The 23,920-nt window shown below is 59.2% G+C and overlaps 1 protein-coding gene across 1 annotated transcript in view; it reads right to left on the bottom strand.

The window, feature by feature from the left end:
- Positions 1–23,920, bottom strand: part of COL2A1 (collagen type II alpha 1 chain) — a 64,700-nt gene that overhangs the window by 13,684 nt on the left and 27,096 nt on the right. Inside the window, exons 18-43 of the mRNA XM_044995762.1 lie at positions 23,040–23,093; positions 20,907–21,005; positions 19,961–20,005; positions 19,586–19,684; positions 18,503–18,556; positions 17,141–17,248; positions 16,655–16,708; positions 15,765–15,863; positions 14,394–14,447; positions 13,226–13,324; positions 12,681–12,734; positions 11,976–12,029; positions 11,162–11,215; positions 10,466–10,519; positions 9,821–9,865; positions 8,756–8,854; positions 8,208–8,315; positions 7,392–7,445; positions 6,055–6,108; positions 4,573–4,626; positions 4,053–4,106; positions 3,784–3,891; positions 2,596–2,649; positions 1,810–1,863; positions 955–1,116; positions 747–854 (exon numbers count right to left, since the gene is read on the bottom strand). Of these exons, the coding sequence (XP_044851697.1) occupies positions 747–854; positions 955–1,116; positions 1,810–1,863; positions 2,596–2,649; positions 3,784–3,891; positions 4,053–4,106; positions 4,573–4,626; positions 6,055–6,108; positions 7,392–7,445; positions 8,208–8,315; positions 8,756–8,854; positions 9,821–9,865; positions 10,466–10,519; positions 11,162–11,215; positions 11,976–12,029; positions 12,681–12,734; positions 13,226–13,324; positions 14,394–14,447; positions 15,765–15,863; positions 16,655–16,708; positions 17,141–17,248; positions 18,503–18,556; positions 19,586–19,684; positions 19,961–20,005; positions 20,907–21,005; positions 23,040–23,093 (1,935 nt within the window). The remainder of the gene's footprint in view (positions 1–746; positions 855–954; positions 1,117–1,809; positions 1,864–2,595; positions 2,650–3,783; positions 3,892–4,052; positions 4,107–4,572; positions 4,627–6,054; positions 6,109–7,391; positions 7,446–8,207; positions 8,316–8,755; positions 8,855–9,820; positions 9,866–10,465; positions 10,520–11,161; positions 11,216–11,975; positions 12,030–12,680; positions 12,735–13,225; positions 13,325–14,393; positions 14,448–15,764; positions 15,864–16,654; positions 16,709–17,140; positions 17,249–18,502; positions 18,557–19,585; positions 19,685–19,960; positions 20,006–20,906; positions 21,006–23,039; positions 23,094–23,920) is intronic.

Here is a 23,920-nt window from a genome sequence, read left to right as displayed (position 1 = left end):
AAATTCCCTCCGATCTCAGATTGTCTCTCTTATCCATCTAATCCATGGGTTCTTGATTGGGCATCATGAGCATGCCCAGGGGTGTCAGGATCGACCTCCCTTTCTTTACGGCCAGATAGAAGAGATGTCCGACAGCATTATCTGTTGTCACAAGGGCTCTGCTTGAGCCTGGTGCCCTGCAGAACAGGCTCGCTGCAGGTTTACAGGAAACAGATTAACGCCGAACTCATGATACCCACCCAGGCTGTCAAGACCCCTGAGGGAGCCAGGTTACTTGGGTTAAGGCAGGGACGGCTTCCCTGTCCTGGCTTCACCCGGGACTGGCCCATAGTAGACACAACCACCCCTTTTATTATGGCCTGCTGGGCCCTGATTGGCCTCCGCCTGCTTCTTGCCCTTCTAGGTGCTGGAGCAGCAACTCTTGCTGGTTTTGCCAGCAGCTGATCATGAGAGGCCTCTCTAGGCCATCCCTGGAGGACTGAACTCACTGCTCTTCCCTTCCACCAGGACACCTTTTTAGTGCAGGGGGCAGCACATGCCTGGGATGCACCTTCACAGGCTCCCAGTAAGGACAGAGCCCAGAACCCCGGCTCTGCGCTGACCCCTCTCACTTTAGCTCTCTCAGCACATCCGCTTCATTCCACCTCTGCAGAGAAACAAACTGTGCACAGCCACTTCCGCTATAGGGCACAAGGTATTGTGAGCTGGGTCTGCACCGTCTGACTTCGCAAGGTTCGGCTACTTACGGAGGGACCCGGCAGCCCCGGGAAACCTCTCTCACCACGCTGGCCGGGAAGACCGACAATACCTCGCTGGCCTGACAAACCTTGAGGACCAGGCGGCCCATCGGCACCCTGGAAAAGACAGAGGCAGGAGGTAAGATCCAGCAGAGGCTGCACTAGGTAGTGACTGTTGTGCAGTCAAAGACAAGGCAACGTGCATGTGAAAACTTACAGGTGGGCCATCTTCCCCGGACTCTCCCTTCTCACCAGGCGGACCGGCAGGGCCTTGGAGACCAGGGTCACCAGCACGGCCCGCTGGGCCCCCATCACCACGAGCGCCCTTGGGACCATCTTTGCCAGAAGCACCTGGTGGGCCAGGTGGGCCTGGGTTACCCTAGATGAGAAGAACAAGGTTTTGGTGAGAATGGGGGAAGTTCCTCTACTCCGGTCCAAAGGCCAGTAAGTAATTCTGTCTTCCAATCCATCGATGAAGAGCAGTTTGGTGCCTAGGCCTTCCGAGTCCCAGAGAATCCTTCTCCGCATGAAGACTCACCAGCCCCTGCACCGTCCCCTCCCATCTCATCCCAACAGCCAACCATCTCAAAGTGAGGTCAATCCATCTCCGAAGCAAAGGACGCCAGTCTAATTCAGACTTGGCAACTGGTTTCCGTATCAGACAAACACTCGCGACGTCCTATCGTCTAGGACTCTCCAGCTGTCAAGAGCACAAAGTACCAGGGACCCTCATCGGGTCACAGCAGAAATTTATTTGGGGGGGAAATAAAAGCCCCCAAAGTTACTGAAAACTACTAAAGGGCGGGAACTCGCTGGTTCATCTGTTAGAAATGTGGGGAAGCTCTTTTGGTTGGTCCATCCAGCTCAGTCTCCTTTCTCCTGCAGTGACCAGTGCCACCTGCTTCAGAGGAGGGTGCAGGAAACCCTGCAGGAGGTCACGAGGGACAAACCTATCCCAGGGAATGGACCATCTCTCTCATGGACAGAGGGTGGCTTATGCCCCGTCTCCCTTCCAAAACCCAAACATAGGCCCCGCCAAGGTGGAACCGACGCTGGATGTTCATGAACTTACGTTAGGGCCGGGAGGGCCGACGCGTCCTGCAGCGCCGGGGAATCCGGTGGTTCCCTGGATAAGGGGGGAGAAACAGAAGTGTAAGCAGAGCCCCCCAGTCCTTGCCCTTCCTGGAGAGAGGGGTGCGGTTCCCCACCGTTAACAGGTCCAAGCCAGAAGGGTGGCCAGAGAGGGGCGGAGTGCATGGAGTATGGGGCTGGGGGGTAAACCCCCGCTCAGTGTGTTGGTGCAAATGACTGGCCAGCTGGGCCCGGGAGGGCGAGTCCTGCAAGCAGACTGAGTGCTTAACCCTGCCGGAGACTAGGGGAGAGCAGCCGTCCAGGCCAGGCTTTTGCCGTCACCCAGGGCTGAACATTCCAGCATGATTCGAACTCAAGGGGTGCAGCAAAGTCCCCTGGCTCGTGGGTTGGCAGGGATCTGGGTCCCACACCATAGAGTCACAGAGCAAAGCCCACTAGCCCGCTGGCAGACAGGAGCCTGTATTGCATAGTGTGAATACAGCCACCCGTTTCATTCCGAAATCGTCCCGGTGACAAGGAGGGGGCGTTCCGCCTCCTGGCCTGCAATTCACTGAAACGCACAAGGGGGGTGGAGCCCATTCGGCAGCCATCGCCCTTGAGTGGGCTGTGACTGGCTCTGCTTCCCTGCCACCTTGCTCAGCCCGGGCCTCGCAGGACAATACAGGCCCAACCAGAACCCCCTGCGCAGCCCTCGGGTGGGAGCCGGGCTGGGCTCTGGCACTTGGTGCCCGTCTCCGAGGTGTCGAAGGACCCGGGTGGTACTTACAGGGGGTCCCTGCGCACCTCGAGCTCCCTTAGGACCAGTCACACCAGTGGGACCCTAAGAAGGAAAAAGAAGCAGGTTAGATCCCGAATGGACCCCAGGAAATCAGCCCTTGGTCTTGGCAAAGGGACTGGTCCTTTGTTCCAATGGCCGGGTATTTGTCTTACAGCCTGGAGATGAGTAGCAGCCAGACCCTCTCTCTGACCCCGATGTTCTCTAGCGAGACACCCCCCCGTTTGTCCTCACAGTGCCTTCCCTGTTGCACCCAGCTCTGTCTGGCAGTGGTTTAGATGGCTGGGTGTGCAGCTGGCTGCAGCCGTGTGTCCCCTAGAGGGCGCCCTTCACAGCTGGGGCATTTCATGATGGGGGGCAAAGGGGGAAACTGACCTGGATCAAACATCCCTGGGGACCATGTACAATGGGGAAGGGGGTCCTCGCTTGTGGGGGTGCGCAGCAGAGGGTACTCAGGTAGGAGGGTATTTTCCAGCCCCGCTAAGCTCCCAGAGCAGGGGCGGCTCCAGGCCCCAGCACGCCAAGCGCATGCTAGGGGCGGCATGCCGCGGGGGGCGCTCTGCCGGTCGCCTGGAGGGCGGCAGGCGGCTCCGGTGGACCAGCGGACCCTCCGCAGGCACGCCTGCGGGAGGTCCACCGGAGCCGCCTGCCGCCCTCCCGGCGACCGGCATAGCGCCCCCCCGTGGCATGCCGCCCTGCTTGGGGCGGCGAAATGTCTAGAGCCACCCCTGTCCCAGAGGGCTTCAGGGCAGCAATGAAACTGCCGCCCTCGCTCCCTGGTGTGCGTGCACCTCGGAATGGGGCCCTGCCATTGCAGAGAGGGGCGACCCTCTGGCAGGAATCCGGCCCCCTCTTTCCTGGGCCAGTTCTGGGGGTTTATTCCAAACTGACCATGGGGCCTTGGCAGGCTCCCCCACGAAAGGTGAAATCGGGGTGGGGGATTGCTGGGCGTCAGCCGTTTCAAAGCCTGTGGCTCAGATCCCTCAGCTGGGATAAATCTGTGACCCAGCTCCTAGGTGCTGACCCGTTGCAAATGGACAGAGTATTTTCAAAGCAAAGCACAGTCCTTTCTTGGGATTCCTTTTCCCGAGGACGGTTCAGCTCTGGCCAGCCCCCACTCTCCCAGGCTGCCTTCCCCGCTGGGTCGTGTGGGTAGGAGCAGGACTTGGCGTTACCAACCTGTGGGCCAGGAGCACCGGAAGAACCCTGTGGCCCCGGGGCCCCGGCGTCTCCCTTCTGGCCAGATTCTCCTTGTTCACCTTTAGCGCCGGGTTGGCCGTCAGCGCCCTGCATGAGGAAGGGAAGAAAAACCAGCCAGGTGAGACGTGACCTTCCCGCGAGACGGGTGCCCGGGGCCATGCATGTGGCACCGTCATCGCTACGGGAACATGGATATCAAGGCGCAGGATGGAGAGGGAACCTGGGTCAGCAAACGCGGCTCTACTCACGGGAGGTCCAGCAAATCCAGCAGGGCCAGGGGCTCCAGGCTCGCCACGATCACCCTGAAACGGAAAGGACTGGGGTTAAATGGGAGGCCCGGGCAGGAAACACCCCAACCTGGGCAGCAAGCTCTATGGGGCAGGAGGCCTCTTTGTGCTTCCATGTCTGTGTAGCACCTAGCACCATGGTTCTCAACCTTGTCCTGGGAACACCCCCCCCAAGGAGCCTCTCCCATCCAGCTGGGACCCCACCCCTATTTAGTAGGGTGGTCTTGACCTCTTGACACCTGTTTGTGAGCCCCACGCACTGGAGGTCATGACCCCCCTGGCCTAGCACAATGACTGGGGCCTCTGGCGGCTATCCCCATCAATCAGAGCAATGTTGGCAAGAATGAGGAAGCTGGTGAATTCCCCGGGGGTGGTCTCTGAATTGAGAGGGGCACAGACCTCCCCCCCCCCCCGCCCAGGGGCTCAGACCCATTGTGCGAACCAAGGTCTGGGGACGTAGGGTTGTTGGCATCACACTTACCGGGGCGCCGCGGGCACCGGCAGCACCAGATGGGCCTGGGGGACCTGATTCACCCTGGACAGGGAGAAAGAAGATGGTGTGAGAGCAGCCAGGGAGATATGATAGATGACCTGGGAGTCCGCCCCTCCCGCTTCCACAGCCCACCCCCATCCCTACGGTCTTTCCACACCCCAAAGCCCTGCCCAGATCTCAAGCTCCACCCACAGCCTGAGCTTCCTCTCAAGCCCCTCCTCCAGCTCCAAGCCACGCCCATGCTCCCAAAGCCACTCCCCCAGCCCCCTCAGGTGACCCATATCCCTCCCACACTCCAACCTGAGGACTCCCCCCACCCCACCCCCCCAGGCACAAAGTTCTCCCCATGGCACCAGGGTTGCCATATTTCTGATTGCAGAAAACGGAACACACTTGCCCCGCCCCTTCTCCAAGGCCCCGCCTCCCGCTCACTCCCTCCCCCCATCGCTCACTTTCCCCCCACACAGGCTCACTTTCACCGGGCTGGGGCAGGGGGTTGGGGTGCGAGAGGGGTGAGGGCTCCGGCTGGGGGTGTGGGCTCTGGGATGGGACCAGGGATGAGGGGTCTGGGGTGCGGAAGGGGGCTCAGGGGTGAGGCAGGGGGTTGTGGTGTGGGGGGTGAGGGCTCCAGCTGGGGATGCAGGGGGTCTGGGATGGGGCCAGGATGGGGGGTTGGGGTGCAGGAGGGGGCTCAGGGCTAGGGCCGAGGGGTTGGGGTGCAGGCTCTGGGGTGGGGCTGGGGATGAGGAGTTTCACATGCAGGAGGAGGCTCCAGACTAGGGGGGTGGGGCCGAGGGGTTTGGAGTGTGGGAGGGGGTGAGGGGTGCAGGCGCCAGGAGGCGCTTACCTCAGGTGGGTCCTGGAAGCAGCCAGCAAGTCTGGCTCCTAGACGGAGGCACCAGGCAGCTCTGCCTGCTGCCCCTGCCCACAGGCACCGCCTCTGCAACTCCCAATGGCCGCGCTTCCTGGCCAATGGAAGCTGCGGAGCCGGTGCTGGGGGCGGGGCAGCATGTGGAGCCACCTGTCCACGCCTCCGCCTAGGGGCCGCAGGGGCACATTGCCATTTCCAGGAGCCATGTGGAGCTGGGTAGGGATGGGAACCTCCCTGCCCCACTGCACCGCTGACCGGAGCCACCAGGGTCCCTTTTCAACCAGGCGTTCTAGTCGAAAACCAGATGCCTAGCAACCCTACATGGCACTGGCTCAGCTTGTGCCCTGAAGCCCCGCCCACATGCCAAGGCCCCTCCCACAGCCCAGTGACCCTCCCCACTGGGTCATGGCTCTTGCAGTATCTCTGGCTCCGGCAGCCTGAGCTATGTACACCTGGAGGGAGTCACGGAGGAGCACAGACACCGAGAGGCTGGGAAATCCATGGGGTCTGAGCCGTGAATGTTGCTCTTGATTCCACCCCCCTTTCACTGAGCCCCACTGCCCCCAGCCAGGCGTCATGCAGAGTTCCTGGGTTCTTACCTTCTCGCCGTTGGCGCCAGAAGGGCCAGGGGGACCGATCGGACCTGTCAAACCCTGGGAGAGGGAAGAGGGAGAGGAGAGTGAGCAGATGGCAGTGAAGAGCAGCTGCTGCCTGTGTGTGCCGGGCAGAGCCCAGTGTGGGGCTGGGTTAGTGTCAGAGACTGAGCCCAGCTTTTCTGGGTTTGTTGGCTTCTCTGCGGCACAGAGCTCCACCCCTCAAAACCCTGGGGATCGGTTTTAAAACAGCAAGGGAGTAATAACAACCCTCTGCCTGCTACAGCCTGGAAAACACCACTACAGCCTGAATGCTACCTAGCTACGGCTCTGCCTGACTGCTATGCAGCTACAACTGTGCTAGGCTGCTACATGGCTACTCCTACCCTGCTCCAGCTCTCTGCCTGCTATGCTGCTCCAGCCTGTCTGCTTTGCAGCTACAGCTCTGCCTGACTGCTACAGTCTGACTCCTACACTGCTCAGCTCTCTGCTTGCTATGTGACTACAGCTCTGCTTGACTGCTACCGCCTGACTCCTACACTGCTCCAGCTCTCTGCTTGCTATGTGACTACAGCTCTGTCTGACTGCTACAGCCTGACTCCTGCACTGCTCCAGCTCTCTGCGTGCTATGTGGCTACAGCTCTGTCTGACTGCTACAGCCTGACTCCTGCACTGCTCCAGCTCTCTGCGTGCTATGTGACTACAGCTCTGCTTGACTGCTACCGCCTGACTCCTACAGTGCTCCAGCTCTCTGCGTGCTATGTGACTACAGCTCTGCTTGACTGCTACAGCCTGACTCCTACAGTGCTCCAGCTCTCTGCCTGCTATGTGACTACAGCTCTGCTTGACTGCTACAGCCTGACTCCTACAGTGCTCCAGCTCTCTGCGTACTATGTGACTACAGCTCCACCTGACTGCTACCCAGCTTCAGCCTGACTGCTACCCAGCTACAGCTCTCTGCCAGCTATGCAACTACAGCCTGACTCCTACAGTGCTACAGCTCTGTGTGACTGCTACAACTTTCTGCCTGCTACCCTGCTACTGCCTGCCTCCCTGCAACACTGCTACAACTCAACCTGACTGCTACAGCTCCCTGGCAATTTCTATGCTGCAGCTACTCTGCCTGACCAGTAGGGCTTTCTGACTGTTACACCATGACAGCTTGTAGCGCTCTGCCTGGTCTCCGCGCAGTCGCAGCTCTCTGCCTGACCTTTATGCTACCCTCCAGCATGTGTCCCCAGTGTCAGCTACTCGCGTAGCTAGACAGGCAGACGGCTGGGATGTTGCATGTTAACTCAGTCCCCGTGACAATCTGAGCAAGTGACGCCTTCCCCTCTACTTACCCTTCCGCCGTCCTTGCCAGGAGCTCCTTCTGGGCCTTTCTCACCGATATCACCCTGTGGGAGGAGATAGAGGGAAGTTACCACCCAGCCACCAGTACTGCTGAACCACCCCAGAGCAACAATGGACCATGAGCCCCTCCCCCACCCCATCAGCTCAGAGAGGGCAGCAAAGAGATCCCGGGATCCAAGCGATCCCAGAGATCGATCAAGAACCAATGGGGGCTTGGACTGCTTGATTGGCAGATGGTCTTTCATCTGCTACAGGGGATAGAAATGCTTAGAGTCAGGGACCACAGATCATCTAGCCCGATCTCCCGTGTGTTACAGGCCACCCACAGCATCCGGCCCAACAACCGAAAGTAGACCCAGGTATCACAGCCCACCGGAGACCAAGCTATTGCATGCCACAGGTCGGGGGTAGGTGGGACCGAGGTGCACCAATGCCCCTGCCATGGCCAGAAATTGCTTAGAGCTTCCAAAGCTCTGATGGAAGCAGCTGATTTTGTGTCCTCCGGTCCATGGGTCTGAACTCTCTGCATTAAGGTCGACATCCCCAAGGCCAAATAGATTCATTGCCAGGCAGGGTCCCCTTCCCATATCCCCCCAGCCAGCCCCTTCTTTGCATGAATGTGGCTAGATCCCGTAGCTCCACTGAAGTCAATGGGGCCAGGTCCCAGCGTCTATAAATCAGCATCACTACTTTGAAATCATGACGTCTTCCATAGCTCTCACCCGCCGGGAACCCAGCCCTGCGTGTGCACCTGTCTGCCCTGTGCAGTGCCTGACCCCTGAAGTCCCAGGGAAGGCGCAACTTACCCTGTCTCCCTTTGGTCCGGAAATACCAGCTGCTCCCCTCTCACCGGGCATCCCCTGCAGACCCGGGGGACCTTGGGCACCAGTAGGGCCGGATGGACCAGTCGCACCCTAGAGCCGAGGAACACAGCGAGGTCACTGGGAGATGCAGACGGGGCAGGATTGGCCACTACTTCCCATGCACTGAGCTGCACTAGGATAGCAATCAAGGGAGGCTGAGCAGTCCCGGGCCATGCGAGGCTCTGCCCTGGTGGAACGTTCTCCTAGCAGGCAGACCGGATGCTTCTGGGGCCCAGCCCTTTTAAACATGATGCCCACAAAGCCTGCAGCTGCTAAGGTCAGTTTTCCTGCCCCCCTCCCAGGACAAGAGCTCATCCTGGCGATCGGTATGATGCCAACCCGGGTGGGGCTTGAACCGTGGCCCTCTAGAGCGGAAAGCCTGAGCCTCGCATGCCAGAGCTAAAGGACCGGCTCTCTTCGCCAGGATGCAGCAGCAAGGACCGAATCCTTTTCCATGCGCCAGCTACTAGAGAGCGACAAAGGGAACCTACCTTGGGTCCATCGGTACCAGGAGTTCCAGGGAGCCCTCGAGAGCCCTGCAGACCTTGTGAACCTGGAGAGCCACGTTCACCCGGGAAGCCACGTTCACCCTGGCGTGGAAAGAGACACCGTTAGGGAGAGGACACAGCTAGGGACTGGCCAGGACAATTAAAGGGCCCAGGCGGTTTTCTCACACGGCGCATCTCGGCAATCGTGCCCCATTGCAACAGGGTCGCTCGGGGCTGCTCTGCTGTGGCAGGTGGCTGCCACGCTCCACCCCAGAGGTGGCTGCATATCAGCGCTGGGTGAATGTTCCCTAGCGGCTGCCTGTTAGATGCTCGGGGATCGCCTGAAAGATGCTGTAGAAATACCAGGGGGTTAAACAGGGCACCGAAAAGTGGAGGGACCAAAACTGAAAGGTGGCTTTTGACCATTTTGCTACCAGTGCCCTGGTGTGGGCGGTTAGTGGTGCAGGGGGTGCTGAGACCATGAACAACAGATACACGGCCAAGAACGACAGCACAGTATTCTTGTTCTGGGTTTGTACAGCACCTAGCGCAATGGGCTCCTGGCCCATGACTAGGGCTCCTGGGCAGTACCATAATACACCTAATAACTAATGTACAGCACCTGGCACCATGCAGCCCTGTTCCATGACTAGGGCTCCTGGGCACTACCGTAATACACCTAATAACTAATGTACAGCACCTAGCACCATGCAGCCCTGTTCCATGACTTGGGCTCCTGGCCACTACTGTAATACACCTAATAACTAATGTACAGCACCAAGCACCATGAGGCCCTGGTCCATGACTAAAGCTACTAAGTGATACCATAATACATAGAATATGTAGCAATAATAATGTACAGCACCTAGCACAACAGGGTCCCGATTCATGACAAGGGTTCCAGGACACTACTGTAATCTAACTAATAAATACCATACAGCACCTAGCGCAATGGGCTCCTGGTCCGGGACAGGGGCTCCTAGGCGCAGCCGTAACACACCTAATAAATAACCATAACCCGGAGGCTGAGCTTCCTGCTCTGCGACCCGGAGGACAAATAGTACTTACTCGAGGACCCACGAGGCCTGGGGTGCCAGCTTCGCCGGGGACGCCCTACGGAGAGCAAGAAGGGGGAGAAGGCAGTTACACTCCGAGCGGGAGGCTCCCGGGCAAGAGAGCTCCTTCCCTAGCCAGAGACGCACCGCCCCGTGCAGAGAGAAGATGAGGTTAGGGAACAGACCTACTGCAGGGCCCGCTCTCCCCACTTGCGGTAGGGCCAGTTCGCCCTGGGAGGGGCTCCGGCTGTCATTTGGTTCGGAGCCGGCGGACGTGCAAATCGGCAGCACCGGGCGAGCGATGGTTGTTTCCGACTAGCAGCTTTCGGACGGTGCGAGGGGACCAGTCTGGCCCTGGTGCACCGCACACGCTGTCTCGCTCCCGAGGCGGCCCAGGAAACCCTAGATCGGGGTGGCTGCGGGAGGGGGGCATGTGGAGCCTGACAGAGCCCCAAGTTTAATGACCATCCAGCTTCTTCAGTGACTCAGGCTTTTCCCCGCATGGTGGCTTGAGGCCGGTGGGCTGAACCCCCCTGATCCAGCGCCGGCCCCCGGGCTAAACCTCGCAAAGGGGACTCAGTTGCCAGCTCGCATGGCAGCTCTGTCCATGGCCTGCAGTGAGGCGCTAAGGAGGCTCCGGGATGGGGTCCGAACTCACCTGATCTCCTGGCTTGCCACCTTCGCCTGGAGGACCTGGGGGGCCGGGGAGTCCCTGAAAGGAAGCAGTGCAGAGAAGTTAGCCATGATCGTAGGTATCTCATGTCCTCACTGCAGGGCAAACCGGGTCTGTGAGCCCCGGGCCTGTGGACTCAGTGTTTCCAAGCCTGCGCTTGAGCGTCCACACTGCACTGTAAACCTGGGTTTGCAATTGCTGGGGCCGGGTCTCAGAGCCATGCTAACGCGTCCACACTACGGAGACCTTCTGACTTAGGTCTGTGGCTTGAGCTGCATCCAGACAGCAAAATGACAGGGCCTGGATTCACAGCGGGACTTGGGTGAGTACACACGGTCCTAGGATCCAGGTGCTTGCTGCTTTGTGTGTAGACGGAATGGGGGCTTCCTGAGTCACAGCCCAGGCTTAGTGTGCAGTGCAGACACATCCTCAGTCTCTGGGCTGTGTGGGGCATGTTCAGAGCACGTGGTGGGTGACAAAGGGCCCAGCTGGCACATGTGACATCGGCTCCTGGAAGCAGCCAGCCTGCGGGCACTAGGGCTGATGGATGCAGCTACAGACCCCAGTGGAGATACACTGAGCAGACCAGAGCTCCTGGGGATGGAGCTGGGGGGGCAGGTATTTACAGGATTGCCCCGACCCCACAATGAAAAAGGGTTAAAAGGCATTGCTCCTACTCACCTGGAAGCCGGAAGGACCTGGCGAGCCCTGTTCACCCCTCTCGCCAGCAGGCCCCTGCAGAAGGAAAGGAGAACTGTGAGCGTAAACGACACCCGGTCCCGACTCCAGATTTAGGGCCCAATGGGGCGATGACACCTGTGATAGGACAGGGCTACAGTGCCCGTGATGGGACAGGACACATCATCCATAGAATATCAGGGTTGGAGGGGACCTCAGGAGATATCTAGTCCAACCCCCTGCTCAAAGCAGGACCAATCCCCAACCAGTCCAGGACACCCACCCTGTGTGTTAGCCCTTGAAGCTGGATCTCTGTGATCTGGTTTGTTTTACTTTGATTTGTTCTCTAAGCCAGGTTCTGGCCAAAAATTTTTTTAACTCAGAGCGCCCTCTAGTGGCCACACGTGGGTTCTACATTGCAACCAGATTCCACTCAGCATCCATCCACCCCTGTTATTGGGTGAAGTGTGGACTGACAACTCACTGACCAGGTGTGGTAGAGGGTCCCAGGGTGGGGAACTGGGAAAGGATCCTCCAGTCTGGTAAAGGAACAGTACCCCAGTCTGGGGTAACTGGGCAAGGGGCAGGGTCTCCCAGCTTGGAACCGGGAAAGGGTCAGATCCCCCAATCTAGTGTAATGGGGTCTCCCAGTCTGGGTTGCTCTACAGGAAAGAAATCCCAGTCTCTGTGACCAGCAGGCCTATGGGTCAGCCATCCTGCCCAGGTCCATCTCTGTATTGTGGCTAGAGACTGGCCTCACTGATTTCCTTCTGCCCCCCACCCCCTCTTCCTCACGCTGGAAGCAGCAAATACTCACGGCAGGTCCGGGGGGACCGGAAGCTCCTGTCTCACCATCTTTGCCAGGAAGACCCTAGAGAGAAAAGAAACCCCCAGGACATTGATCAGTGACCCCTTTTTAGCTACCAGACTGTTGTGGATTAAAACAGTTGTGCTTTTAAAATTCCCTCCCGGGACCTCGCATTCTTTCTCTGCTCCTGTTGCAATGGATTAGGCAGCAGTAGATTTCTCTGTCTGTCCATCTATCCAGCTGTCTGTCCATCCAGCTGGGCTCTCACCTTGACCCCATATCACTAGGGCTTTGTGGTGCCCCCACCGAATTCTGAAAAAATCAGACCGCCGCTCCTTGAGCGAGGAAGATGCTGAGTTCAAGTCCTGGCTTGGCCCGGCTCAGTCCCGTAATCGATCCGGCCCTGTTTCCATCTGTACGACGGGGCTCCCAGCGCTGCCCTTGTCAGACATTGATTAAGTGACCCTCCTAAAACAAGATCTCTGCCAGCCAGGGGCAGACCTGGGGGGGAATCTCCCAGGAGCAGTGCGGGGGACCCTGGAGTGGGGGATATTTGAAGCTAGACTGGGGAGCCCCACATTAAAGGGGCACAGGGGAGCAATCCTGCCCTGCCTCCTGGGAAATGGACGGGCCAGAGTCTGATTCTGGGCGTGGCTGCCTGCAGGGAGGGGCTGTGTTGTAATGGACGGGGGAGGGGGAGATAAACCCACTTACTCTCAGGCCAGGGGCGCCGGGCAATCCCTTCTCTCCAGCTTTACCGGCCTCGCCCTAGGAGGAGAGAGAACACGCGGCGCGATGAACGAGGCCCCGATGTCACCAGAACAGGCTCGGGGATGCGGCAGGTCACCTCCGCTAGCCAGCCCCTGCTTCTCTGCAGCAGCAGCCCAGGCTGACATCAGCGGGAGTGATACAAATGGGGTCCGTGGAGCTCGGGTTAGCCCAGTCCTGGCCCCGCTCCGGCCGCTCTGAAGAAACGGCAGCTCCACGGGGCACCTGGCCATGTTGGCGCCAACTGGGGCGTTTCCCAGGGGCCTTTGCTTCGGGCCTCTCATCCCTCCTTTGCCCGATGCCTGACTCAGCTCATGACAAGCTGCCCAGGGCTGTACATGTGGATATGGACTGGAGAGATGGACTGCGGGGGTGCCCATTGCCACTGCAAGAGTCTCCATCCCCCGCGGCCTCACTGGTGCTGTCCCTTGGCCCAGGCTGCCTGGCAGGAGGGGGGCATGCAGGGTGGGGTCCCACTTCAGTGTACTTACGTTAGCCCCTTTTGGGCCTGGGAAACCCATGACGCCAGGCTGCCCACGAGCACCTTGTGCGCCCGGTGGGCCCGGGCGACCGTCCTCACCAGGGGCACCCTGCAGGGAGGCACAGAGGTTGGCACGTTAGTGGACGATCTCCCTCATGCGCTCTGAGCAGCCCCCCGCATGCAGCCTCTAGGAACCTGCGGCTTAGTCGGGGCATGAGCGCTGGAGGTCTCATCAACTGCTGGCACAGGCGCCAACGGTGCCCAGGGCTGGGGACTTCGTTCTCCCCTGGCAAGGCGCTGAGTGGAGGCTGTTCTGTTCTCTGCGCTATGAGGCCCTGCCCGTCCCAGGAGGGGAGCACATTGCCGGGGAGCATTCGAAAAGTCCCATGATCACCCACCACTCAGCCACGCTTCCTGTAACACGTGGCTTAAGTGCTTCTCACCCCAAAAAAATCTGTGTCCCCAGCACCCCCAAAGCACAGCCCCCACCCAATATCCCCACCCAATCACAGCCCCCACCCAGAACCCCCAAAGTACAGCACCCACTCAAGATCCCCTCCATAATCACAGCCCCCACCCAGCACCCCCAAAGCACAGCACCCACCCAATATCCTCACCCCAATTACAGCCCCCACCCAGCCCCCACCCAAGATCCCCTCCCCAATCACAGCCCCCACGCAGCACCCCCAAAGCATAGCACCCACCCAATATCCTCACCCAATCACAGCCCTCACCCAGAACTCCCAAAGCACAGCCCCACCCAAGATCCCCTCCCAAATCACAGCCCCCATCCAGCACCCCCAAAGCACAGCCCCCACCCAATATCCCTACCCCAATCACAGCCCCCACCCAATATCCCCTCCCCAATCACAGCCCCCACCCAGCACCCACCCAATATCCCCTCCCCAATCACAGCCCCCACCCAGCACCCCCCAAAGCACAGCCCCCACCCAATATCCCCTCCCCAATCACAGCCCCCACCCAGCACCCCCAAAGCACAGCACCCACCCAAGATCCCCTCCCCAATCACAGCCCCCACCCAGCACCCCCAAAGCACAGCACCCACCCAAGATCCCCTCCCCAATCTCAATGCCCATCCAATATCCCCCCAAATCATAGCTACTCTCTGTCAGTGCCCCTCAGAGCCCAACCCAGGCAGGAGGAGGAGTCTCACTTACACTCGGACCGACTTTGCCTTGAGGACCAGCATCACCAGGGCGCCCAGTGAGACCCTGGTGGAAAGAAGGAGGCAGGGAGTTAGGACTTTCCCGCGGGTCCCTGCGCTAGCTCTGCTCTGTGCTGGTTGCTCCCGCTTCTTTGCTGGCACTCAGGAGACATTGAAACGGCTGGTCAGTTTCCCCGTGTCTTTGGAGGAGGGGATGCCTCTGCTGCACCCTACACAACAGGGCCCTGATCTCAGCTGGGGTAGGGACCGTCTCTCGCTGTGTGTCTGTGCAGCGCCTGACACAACCGGGCCCTGATCTCAGCTGGGGCAGAGACCATCTCTCGCTGTGTATCTGTGCAGCGCCTGGCACAACGGGGCTCTGATCTCAGCTGGGGCAGGGACCGTCTCTCCCTGTGTGTCTGTGCAGCGCCTGGCACAATGGGGCTCTGATCTCAGCTGGGGCAGGGACCGTCTCTCCCTGTGTGTCTGTGCAGCGCCTGGCACAATGGGGCTCTGATCTCAGCTGGGGCAGGGACCGTCTCTCCCTGTGTGTCTGTGCAGCGCCTGGCACAACGGGGCTCTGATCTCAGCTGGGGCAGGGACCGTCTCTCCCTGTGTGTCTGTGCAGCGCCCAGCACCATCGGGGCCCGATCTCAGCTGGGGCAGAGACCTTCTGAGGATCTGCCCCTATATGGTTCAGCCTCGCTGGGTCGCATCACCAGCCGGGGGACTCCAGCAGCGGCACTGTTTGAGCGCCCCCTATCGCTGGGCTGCAGGGCTGCACATCCCCTTATTACCACCTGCCAAAGGCTCAGAAGGGGAGTGCGCCCCAGGGGCACCCAGGCTGCTGTGGTTGGTGCCACCTGCTGGTGCCTCGGGAGAGCTACATGTGCAGAAGATGGGATATCGGTGATAAACCGCTGGCGTCCAAAGCTCTGGGATTTCAGTGACAGGCTCCTCCTGGTTTTGACAATACCTGCAATACCCAACGCTGGGAAACGTGGCTTTGTATCTGCAAGGGGCAGGGGGCCGGCACCGAAACCCAGCTCTCGACATCCCCCCACCCAAAGTCTTATTCAGGCCCATTGACAGCCAGTGCGTCCCCTCACTGGTACCCACGTGCCGTCTCCTAATTAGACTCTGGCTGAAGGGCACACAGCCGGCGTTCCTTGCAGCACCGCACGCCAGCCCTGTGGGTGGGTCACTCGCAGAGTGATGCCTTGGGTTCTCTGGAGGCAGGTGAGATGCATGGGAAGTTGGGGTTCCATTTCTGCCCCCCCCACCCCAAAAACCATTGCTTTCTCTAAACATCTTAACCCTTTCAGTCCCAGTTGTCAAGGCCAAGCTTGGCTGGGAGCTGATGCCATCTCCCCTTCATTCTCACCCTAGCGCCGGGCAGGCCAGGTTCTCCAGGCCGTCCAGGATCACCAGTGGCTCCTTTCGGCCCCCCAAGGCCAGCGGGACCACGCTCGCCCGGGGCACCCTGTCCGGGGATAAGGAAGACATGCACGTTAGCCAACCCAGTTCTAGGGGGCACCCAGGGGCAGGAGGCTGCCCCACAACCAGTCTGGCTAGGGACAGGTGAGGCTGACGTGTCACCGCTAAGGGCCCCAATCTGGCTCACGCTGAAATCAACGTGACTAAGGCTGCTGAGCGTTGGGTTGACCCCTGTAAAAAGGTGCACCCGCTCTTTAAGGACTGGGGTGGAAACTCCTCTGAGCCAGCCCAATCCAGCCTCAAAAGATACGTGGGAGACAGGAGACACGGGCAATGGACAGATCTCACACTATCCCTGTAGTCTCCAACCCCCTCTCCTCTCAGCCTCTACTTCAGAACCAGGAGAGTGGGGCAGGCTGGGAAATGACGTCCACGGGGGCAGCCCTGTGGCAATCCCACCTTGGGGCAAGGCATGCTGGGAAAGAAGGGCCCTATATAAACCACAGCTGGGAGCTGAGAGAGGGCAGGGAGTTGGCTCTCTCCGGACAGAGCCCAGTGCATGATATTAGGGTCACCTTATTTTTGCTCAGGAACAGTTCTGGGGGCAGATGTTGCCGAGCTGACCCGAGGAGTCATGCAGACGGTCGAGCAGGCCTCCTCCTGGGTGGACTGCACCAGACCCCAGGGCAGGAGATGTTCCTCCGCCAATAAATTCCACCCAGGTGCAGCCTCTCCCAGGACAGTAAGATGCCTAGGCTGAGTCTACGGCAGGCGACCCCTAGATCATTTGCTACCCCCATGGTCCGCTCACGGAGCAGGGGCAGTGGTTTCACTCACCTTGGGCCCAGCGAGACCATCCTGACCTGGGAAGCCGCGGTTTCCAGGCGAGCCCTAGGAAGGAGGAGACGACAAGGGTGGCATCAAGGTATTAGGTACCACTGCGCTCCCTCCATTAGTTTCCCGGCACTGTACGGGCCAAGGAGATGGATGATCTCAGCAGTCCCCACCCCAAGCCACACACCTGTAGCTGAGCTCACTCTGAATTGGGAGTCCAGGGCTCGCGCTGGGGTGGGCGTTACACTGCGAGCGTTACATGGCGGACACGCCATGAATGCCGAGGGCTTGCACCATGATGGGCTCACATCACGGGGCTGCCGATCCTGCAGCTCCCCCCTGGGTGGCCTTTACACCCTAGGTCCCAGGGATCCTGCCACCGGGGCCATTGCCCCATGTATCCCAGGGCTCGTGCCGCGGTGGCCATCACCGGCTTTCTGTCCCGTGCCAGGCTGCCAAGCGTGGAAGCATGATGCTGACGGCACTTACTCTCTCTCCTGGGGGTCCGATAGGCCCAGCACCACCGGGCTCACCACGGCCACCTCTCTTGCCTTCTTCGCCAGCTGGGCCGGGGGCTCCCTGTGGCCCTGCGGGGCCCTGCGGGGGGACACAAGGAGAGCATGCGTTAGGCTTCCCCATCCTCTCACCCGCAGCCTAGGACAGTGCAAGGGACCTTCCTGCGCCAGCCACTGAGGTACATGGCCTCTATCACCTACCAGCTGAGGCATGTGCCTTGCAGGCAGGCAGTGTGGTCTAGTGGGTAGGGTCTGGCCCTTGGAGCCAAGCGACGAGGGTTCTATTCCCAGCTCTCCTGTGTGACTGTGGGCAAGTTGCATCCATTTCCTCTACTAACCTCTGTCTGGGTCATTTCGACTGCAAGCTCCCCCAGGGCAGGGTCTAGCGCCATGAGGCTCTGATCTCAGACAGAGCCTCTCAGAGTTTTTTAATAATAGCGACGTAGAAGGAACCCTGGCCAGACCCACCCCTCAGGACACTGTCCCGCTCCGGGAGATGTGAACAGGGGCACAGCACAGTTCTGAACTGTTTGTGACAGCCCCTCAGCACAAGGATCCTGCATGGGGGGGGGCAGATCCTGTGCTGGTGTAAATCAGCCGTAGCTCCTCAGAAGTCAGAGCTGAGCTGATTTACACCAGTGGAAGCTCTGGCCCCACTGTATTCAGGCTGGTTAATGGAGTGGTGAGAGAATGTTCTGGGAGGCAGAGGCTACATGCAACAGGGGGGCTCTTGTTTGCCTTCCGTGAGCTCAGCGAGAGGGCCCTGCAGGGCTTGCTAGCCAAGGGGCCAGTTAGGGGAAAAGGCTCATTAACTGCGGGAGAGACTCTCTTCTGCAAAGTGTGCCGTGAAGCAGGGAACAGGTGCACGAGGGAATGAAGGTTACCGCAGCGCGGCTAAGGGATGGGATTCAAACTACACCCTGGGGAGGCAGTGCTGCCTAGTGGCTAGAGCGCTGGACTGGAACTCAGGCGACTGGATTCTGTTCCGGGCTCTGCCGGTGACTTTAGGCAACACTTTTCCTCTCTGTTTCCTCCTGCACTGGTTCGGCCATCGGTTCTTTGGGGCAGTATCCGTCACTCACTATGTTAACTGGGTGTCTACGGGCGAGACTAGCTCAGGACGTATGCTCAGGGCTTGGAGGAGAAGATTGTCATTCTGTGCTCAGCGCCTGAGAGTCCTGTCCAGAGGACCCTCAGGGCGTGTGCTGGAGGGTGACGTCCATCTGCGCGGGGACAACCGCCCACCGCTGGGTTCGCGCTGGATGGCCCGTGACTGTAAATCAAAGGAATTCTTCAGCCCATAGATCACATTCGAGCTGGTTTGCTGGATACTCACAGATTCACCTTTGGGGCCTTGTTCGCCTTTGAAGCCTGCAATGCCAGGGTCTCCCTGCAGAGAAAGAGAGAGCTCGTCACTCATCCTCCCACGCGCCCGTCCAGGTACGAACGCTGCTCAGGTGCGGATTTCCAAGGGAGCAGTGTTTGCACACCCTGAAATATCCGACGGCGTCCGCTGATCCCTTTCCCCAGGGCACATGGCAGGGGGAGGGGGATTTGGGGCACATGGCCTGGGACAGCAGCCCAGGGCAGAATTTTTGGCAAAGGGAAGGGTAAGAGGCATCACGTGCAGTGGCTGGCATGGGGGAAAGGAGACCACGTCAGGTGGAATCTGCGGAATGTGAGAGGGGAAGGCGGCAGTGGGAGGAGAATGTGGCCGGGGGGAGGTTGTGGCATGTGGGTGGGGGGCGGGGGGGAGGTCAGCACCAGGGAGAGACTGTGGTGTGTGTGTGGGGTCAGCACCTGGGGGAGGCTGAGGCATGGGGTTGGGGGTCAGCAACGGAGGGAGGCTGTGGCATTGGGGGAATTGGCACCAGGAGGAGGCTGTGGCGTTGTGGGGAGGGGATCAGCACCGGGGGGGAGGCTGTGGCGTCGTAGGGAGGGGATCGGCACTGGGGGGAGGCTGTGGTGTCGGGGGATTTGGCACCGGGGGGAGGCTGTGGTGTCAGGGGATTTGGCACCGGGGGGAGGCTGTGGTGTCTGGGGGTTGGCACTGGGGGGAGGCTGTGGCATTGGTCGGCATTGGGGGGAGGCTGTGGCATCGGCGGGGTTGGCACCTGCGGGAGGCTGTGGTGTCGGGGGAGTCGGCACCGGGGAGGAGGCTCGGCATCTGGGGGAGAGGCTGTGGCGTCGGGGCGGGTGTCAGCACCGGGGGGAGGCTGTGGCGTCGGAGCGGAGATCGGCACCAGGGGGAGGTTGTGGCGTCAGGGCGGGGAGCAGCACTGCTGGGGGGAGGCTGTGGCGTCGGGGCGGGGAGCAGCACTGCTGGGGGGAGGCTGTGGCGTACGGAAGGGGGACGCGGCATTTCTTTGTGCTCTGTGAACACGTCCCCTGCGACCGACCTGCTCCCCCAGGTTCTTACCGTCTGCCCTTTGGGACCCAGAGGCCCGGTTGCACCTTGAGGCCCGGGAGGCCCACGTGGCCCAGGGAAGCCGGGGGCACCAGCAATTCCAGGAGCGCCCTGTTGGCAGCACAGAGGAGGCGACGGTCAGGAGGTACAAGCAAAGGGTCTGGCCGTCCCCTCGCCCTGCAGCCAAGAATCCACCACCTCCCTCGGCTCAGCACACCCATGTGCCATTAATTCCCACAGCAGGGGGCGGATGTACCTGCTGAGCTGGGCCAAAGTAACTCGAAACCCGCCCCCCCCCTTGCTCCGTCCACCCCACTGAATTCAGGCTCCGTCCACCCCACTGAATTCCCCACTTCTCCTTGGGCGTCAAGGCCAAGTACTACTCACAGCTGATCCTTTAGCGCCAGGGATTCCGTCAGTTCCAGGGTTACCCTAGAAGCAAGGAGAAGATCAATGAGCGACTAGCAAATCCCCTTCCAGTGGGCCAGGGAGATCCTATGGGGTGTCCGGGGGAGCTGGTGTAGGTTCCACCAAAGAAACAGGAGCGAACTCAGCAAGGGGAGAATCACTCGACAAATTCCCCTCTGGGGAAACGCTAAGAGGGGTGTGACTAAGGCTAACGCCCTGCAGGGACTGGTGTCAATCGGACTAACAGCTGGAGGGGCCGGACAAGCCCTGCTAGGCTGCAGCTGCAGCAGGAGAAGGGCAGGGTTAAATATATATTGAGGGACAGTTCAGGTAATGGAACCCGCTAGGAAAGGAAGCTGGATCTAGATTCCAGTTGATCAGGCACGGTTGATGGTGGGAGGGGTGGCACTTGCCCCAATGCAGGGGGAAGAGATCAGGGATGCTAACGGAGGAGGAAGGATGGCCTAGTGGATAGTGCTCTTCCTGTGTCACCTTGTGCCAGCCAGCTAGGCCCAGATCCTCAAAGGTATTTAGGCCCCTAACTCCCTTTGATCTGGGTGGGAATTAGGGACCTAAACATCTTTGAGGAGCTGGGCCTTCAAATCCAGCGTGCCTCAGTTTCCCCACTGGTAAAATGAGGTTAATACTCCCCGTAGTATCACTCATGGTGGGAGTGGGCGTGAGGCCGAATGAGGCTGGCTGACTGGGGCAGGAGAAGAGATACAACACCAGAAGGGGGTCGTGTTTGGAGGCGTTAAACTGGGCGGGGACCCTGTGCTCCAGAGGGACAGGGATTCTTCAGGTAACTCATCACCTGGGTGGCTTTCTCCTTTCTCTGTGACTATAGCTCTCACCCCCCTTGAAGGCTTGGGGGCAATTAAGCACAAGAGCCCTCTACCGTGGCAGAAAGGGGCAAGTTACTTACGGGTGCCCCTGAAGGTCCGGGGGAGCCGGGAGTGCCAGATTCACCTCTAGGGCCTTGGGCACCCTCAGGCCCTCGAGCACCAGTGGGGCCAGCTTCCCCCTGCGAAGGGAAAAGGAAAAGGGATGAAGAGAGCAGAACCCCACAGCGGAGAGGCAATGCCTACATGCCATCCTGTTTGAACCACCCTGGCCCGGGAGGCTTCCGTGTGGATGGGGCTAGATGCTCTGTCCAGTTAAAAAGTGGAACAGCCTGTAAACGGCAGCGGTAGCGTGGCTTAGCGGGTGATGCCTCTATGCCTGACCTCTGCCACTGACGGCTTGCGTGACCCTGTGCAAGTCACTTTCCCCTCCCACCCTCGGTCTACGTAGACTGTGAGCTCATCTGGGCAGGGTCTGTCTGTGCAGTGCCCAGCACGGGGTGGCTCTGATCTCAGTGGGGTGTCTAGATACTTCCCAGCCTCGTCTCTCCGGTCACTCACGATACAGCAGCCAAGGGGGCGGTGAGTGTCGGTGAACCTGTCTAAGGAGATGCCAATGCAGGAAGGAATCCTCCTCCCAGCACCAGTACTTGTGAGTGTCTTTCCTCTGTCTTTGGGGCCACGATTTTCCAAAGTGGCTGGTGATTTCGGGGACCCCAACTGGAGACCCCGTTCAAGAAGCCTGATTTCCAGCAAGTGCTGAGGGACCCGCCCTCGGAAACCCAGGCCTCTTTAGGGGGTCTCACACCAGGCAGCCAAAATCGCTACATTTCTGGAAAAGATTGCGAAGATTTTGGAAAATCGCTGCCTTCCTCCACACACCCCTTGAGCCTGCACTAGCTCCAGTCCCAACCCGCAGCGGCGGCTTTGCTTTTACTTGGGGATTTATTGATTTTTTTCAATAAATTCTCTCCTCTTGGGATTAAAAGACCCGGAGCTGAATAAACAAACTTCAAACGCAGCTCTCTGCTCTCATCCGCCCCCCAGCTGCATCGGGGAGGGGGAGATCATGTGTCTTTCAATCTCCGTCGACGATCCCGCGCTGCTGCTCATAATGAGGATGATTATTACTGAAGTGCCATTGTCTGCCTCTCCGCGACGGCATGGTGTCTGGTAACTGGGGAAACCAGCCCTCGGTGAGAATAGCAGCCAGGAGCCAAATGCCACATGCCTCCCAGCCAGACTCCTGCAGGGGGGATTCCCAGGGAAATATCCCTCTAGATCTCCCGGGTCTCCCATGCATCTGATTAAAGAAATCACCAGGCTGGGACATGTGGGGGAGGAGATAGGATTTATGGAGGTGGCACTGGGAAATCTGGAGGGCGGGGGCTGCCTCTTTTCAGATTGTCCTGGCCCTCTGAGTGGTCATTTTTCAGCTGGATGCTTTGCCCCGGTTTTGCTGACTCTTTAATTGTTTAACTAGGGGCTCGATCCTGAGCCAGCAAAGCCGTTAAACACGAGATTCACTATAAACCCGTGACTGGGTCCCGTTGGAGTTAATGCGATTGCCGCACGTGCTCGAAGCAAAGTGCGCGTTCTGCTGGTTCCGGGCCGGAGCGCTCAGCATTTTCCAGGGTCGAGCCCCCGGGGCAGCCCTGTTTACTCCCTAGCCTCACCTGCCCTTTTTCTCTCCCTCGCTCTGTTTTTTCTTCTGCTCTTTCTCCTGCTCCCTCTCCTTATCTCTCTCTCTTTCCCACTCTTTCTTCTTCCTTTTTTCTCCTTCTTTTCCCATTTTTTTCTCTCCGTTTGTCTCTTTTCTCATTCATTCTTTCCTTTTCATTCAGTTTCTCTTCCAGTTTTTTTTCTTTCTTTTCCCATTCTTTCTCTCTTCTCACTCTTCCTTCCTTTCTTTCTGACATTCCCCCCATCTTTTCTCTCTCTTTCGCATTCATTCTTTCTGTCATTCACTCTCCTCCCATTCTTTCTTTTCTTTCTCTCTCTCTTTCCCTCCTTTCACACTCACTCCTTCTCATCCCGTCTTTGCTCACGGCTCCAGCAGGTGACCCTGAAAATACATGTCAGGCTGGAGGTGAGCGGGGGAACTGAAGCGCTCAGTGGATTTTCACTGATGTTTGCAGAAAGGCCGGGGGAGGGCATTTCTGGCCAGCTCCGCGCTCAGCTACATGAGAAGTGTTTGCCGGAGACTCATCCCCTACCTTAGAGCCTGGGCCGCCAGGGAATCCAGGAGTTCCGGAGGGGCCGACGGGTCCCTGGGCAGAGAGAAACAGAAGTTAGAGTCGGCCCACAAGCAAATTCAAAGATCAAGCAGGATGCAGCCATTTGGGGACGGGGGGAGTATTGAAGCCCACAAAGGCACAGACAAAGGGATTCCTTATCGGGTCGGGAGAAGTGGGGCGTGTTGCATGGTCCCCAGAGGGTTAAAATCTAAACCAGAGGGCCCATGAGGGGGGAGCTCCAGGGGAGGGAGTCAGGACAGCTGAGTTGCATGGTCTAGACAGGTGGGCCTCGCAGGGGCACTACCAAGGGAAGTGTGCCAGACATGGGGTCTGCACCAGCCCAGAGCTAGCTGCAATCAGTCCCTACCCCTTAGCAGCACAAGTGCAGCGGACTAGTGACTATCTCCCGGCGGGGGAACTGTCACAGGGGGCTCTCACCCTATAGCTCATGCACACACATTGCTGGGGACCCGCACAGAACACGGTGAGCACCACTGGAGGGCTCACTAACTATTTAAGGGGATACCATCCAATTCCTGTACTCTGCTGGGGGAAAGGGGGGTGGGCAATTGCTGGAGGGAGTGCGTGTGTGTGATGGTTTCTGTCTTATTGGGGGTGGGTGAGCTCTTCGGGACAGGCCCCGGTGTTTTGTTCTGTGTTTGTCCAGTGCCTGGCACAACGGGGCCCTGGGGCCGGGGCCGAGAGGTGCTACCACAATACAAACAATAAATAGTAACTAGCGCTCCCGCGCTTAGGATGTGATGTGGAGGGAGCCCAGGGTACACGGGCTGGGGCCCATTTTAAAAAATATTTCCCACCATCTAAAACCACACCCACAATGAGACGGTTTTCAGCAAAAC

Source organism: Mauremys mutica, chromosome 20 (genome assembly GCF_020497125.1).
Source record: "Mauremys mutica isolate MM-2020 ecotype Southern chromosome 20, ASM2049712v1, whole genome shotgun sequence".
Classification (NCBI taxonomy): domain Eukaryota; kingdom Metazoa; phylum Chordata; order Testudines; family Geoemydidae; genus Mauremys; species Mauremys mutica.
This window is presented reverse-complemented; position numbering and strand designations above follow the sequence as displayed.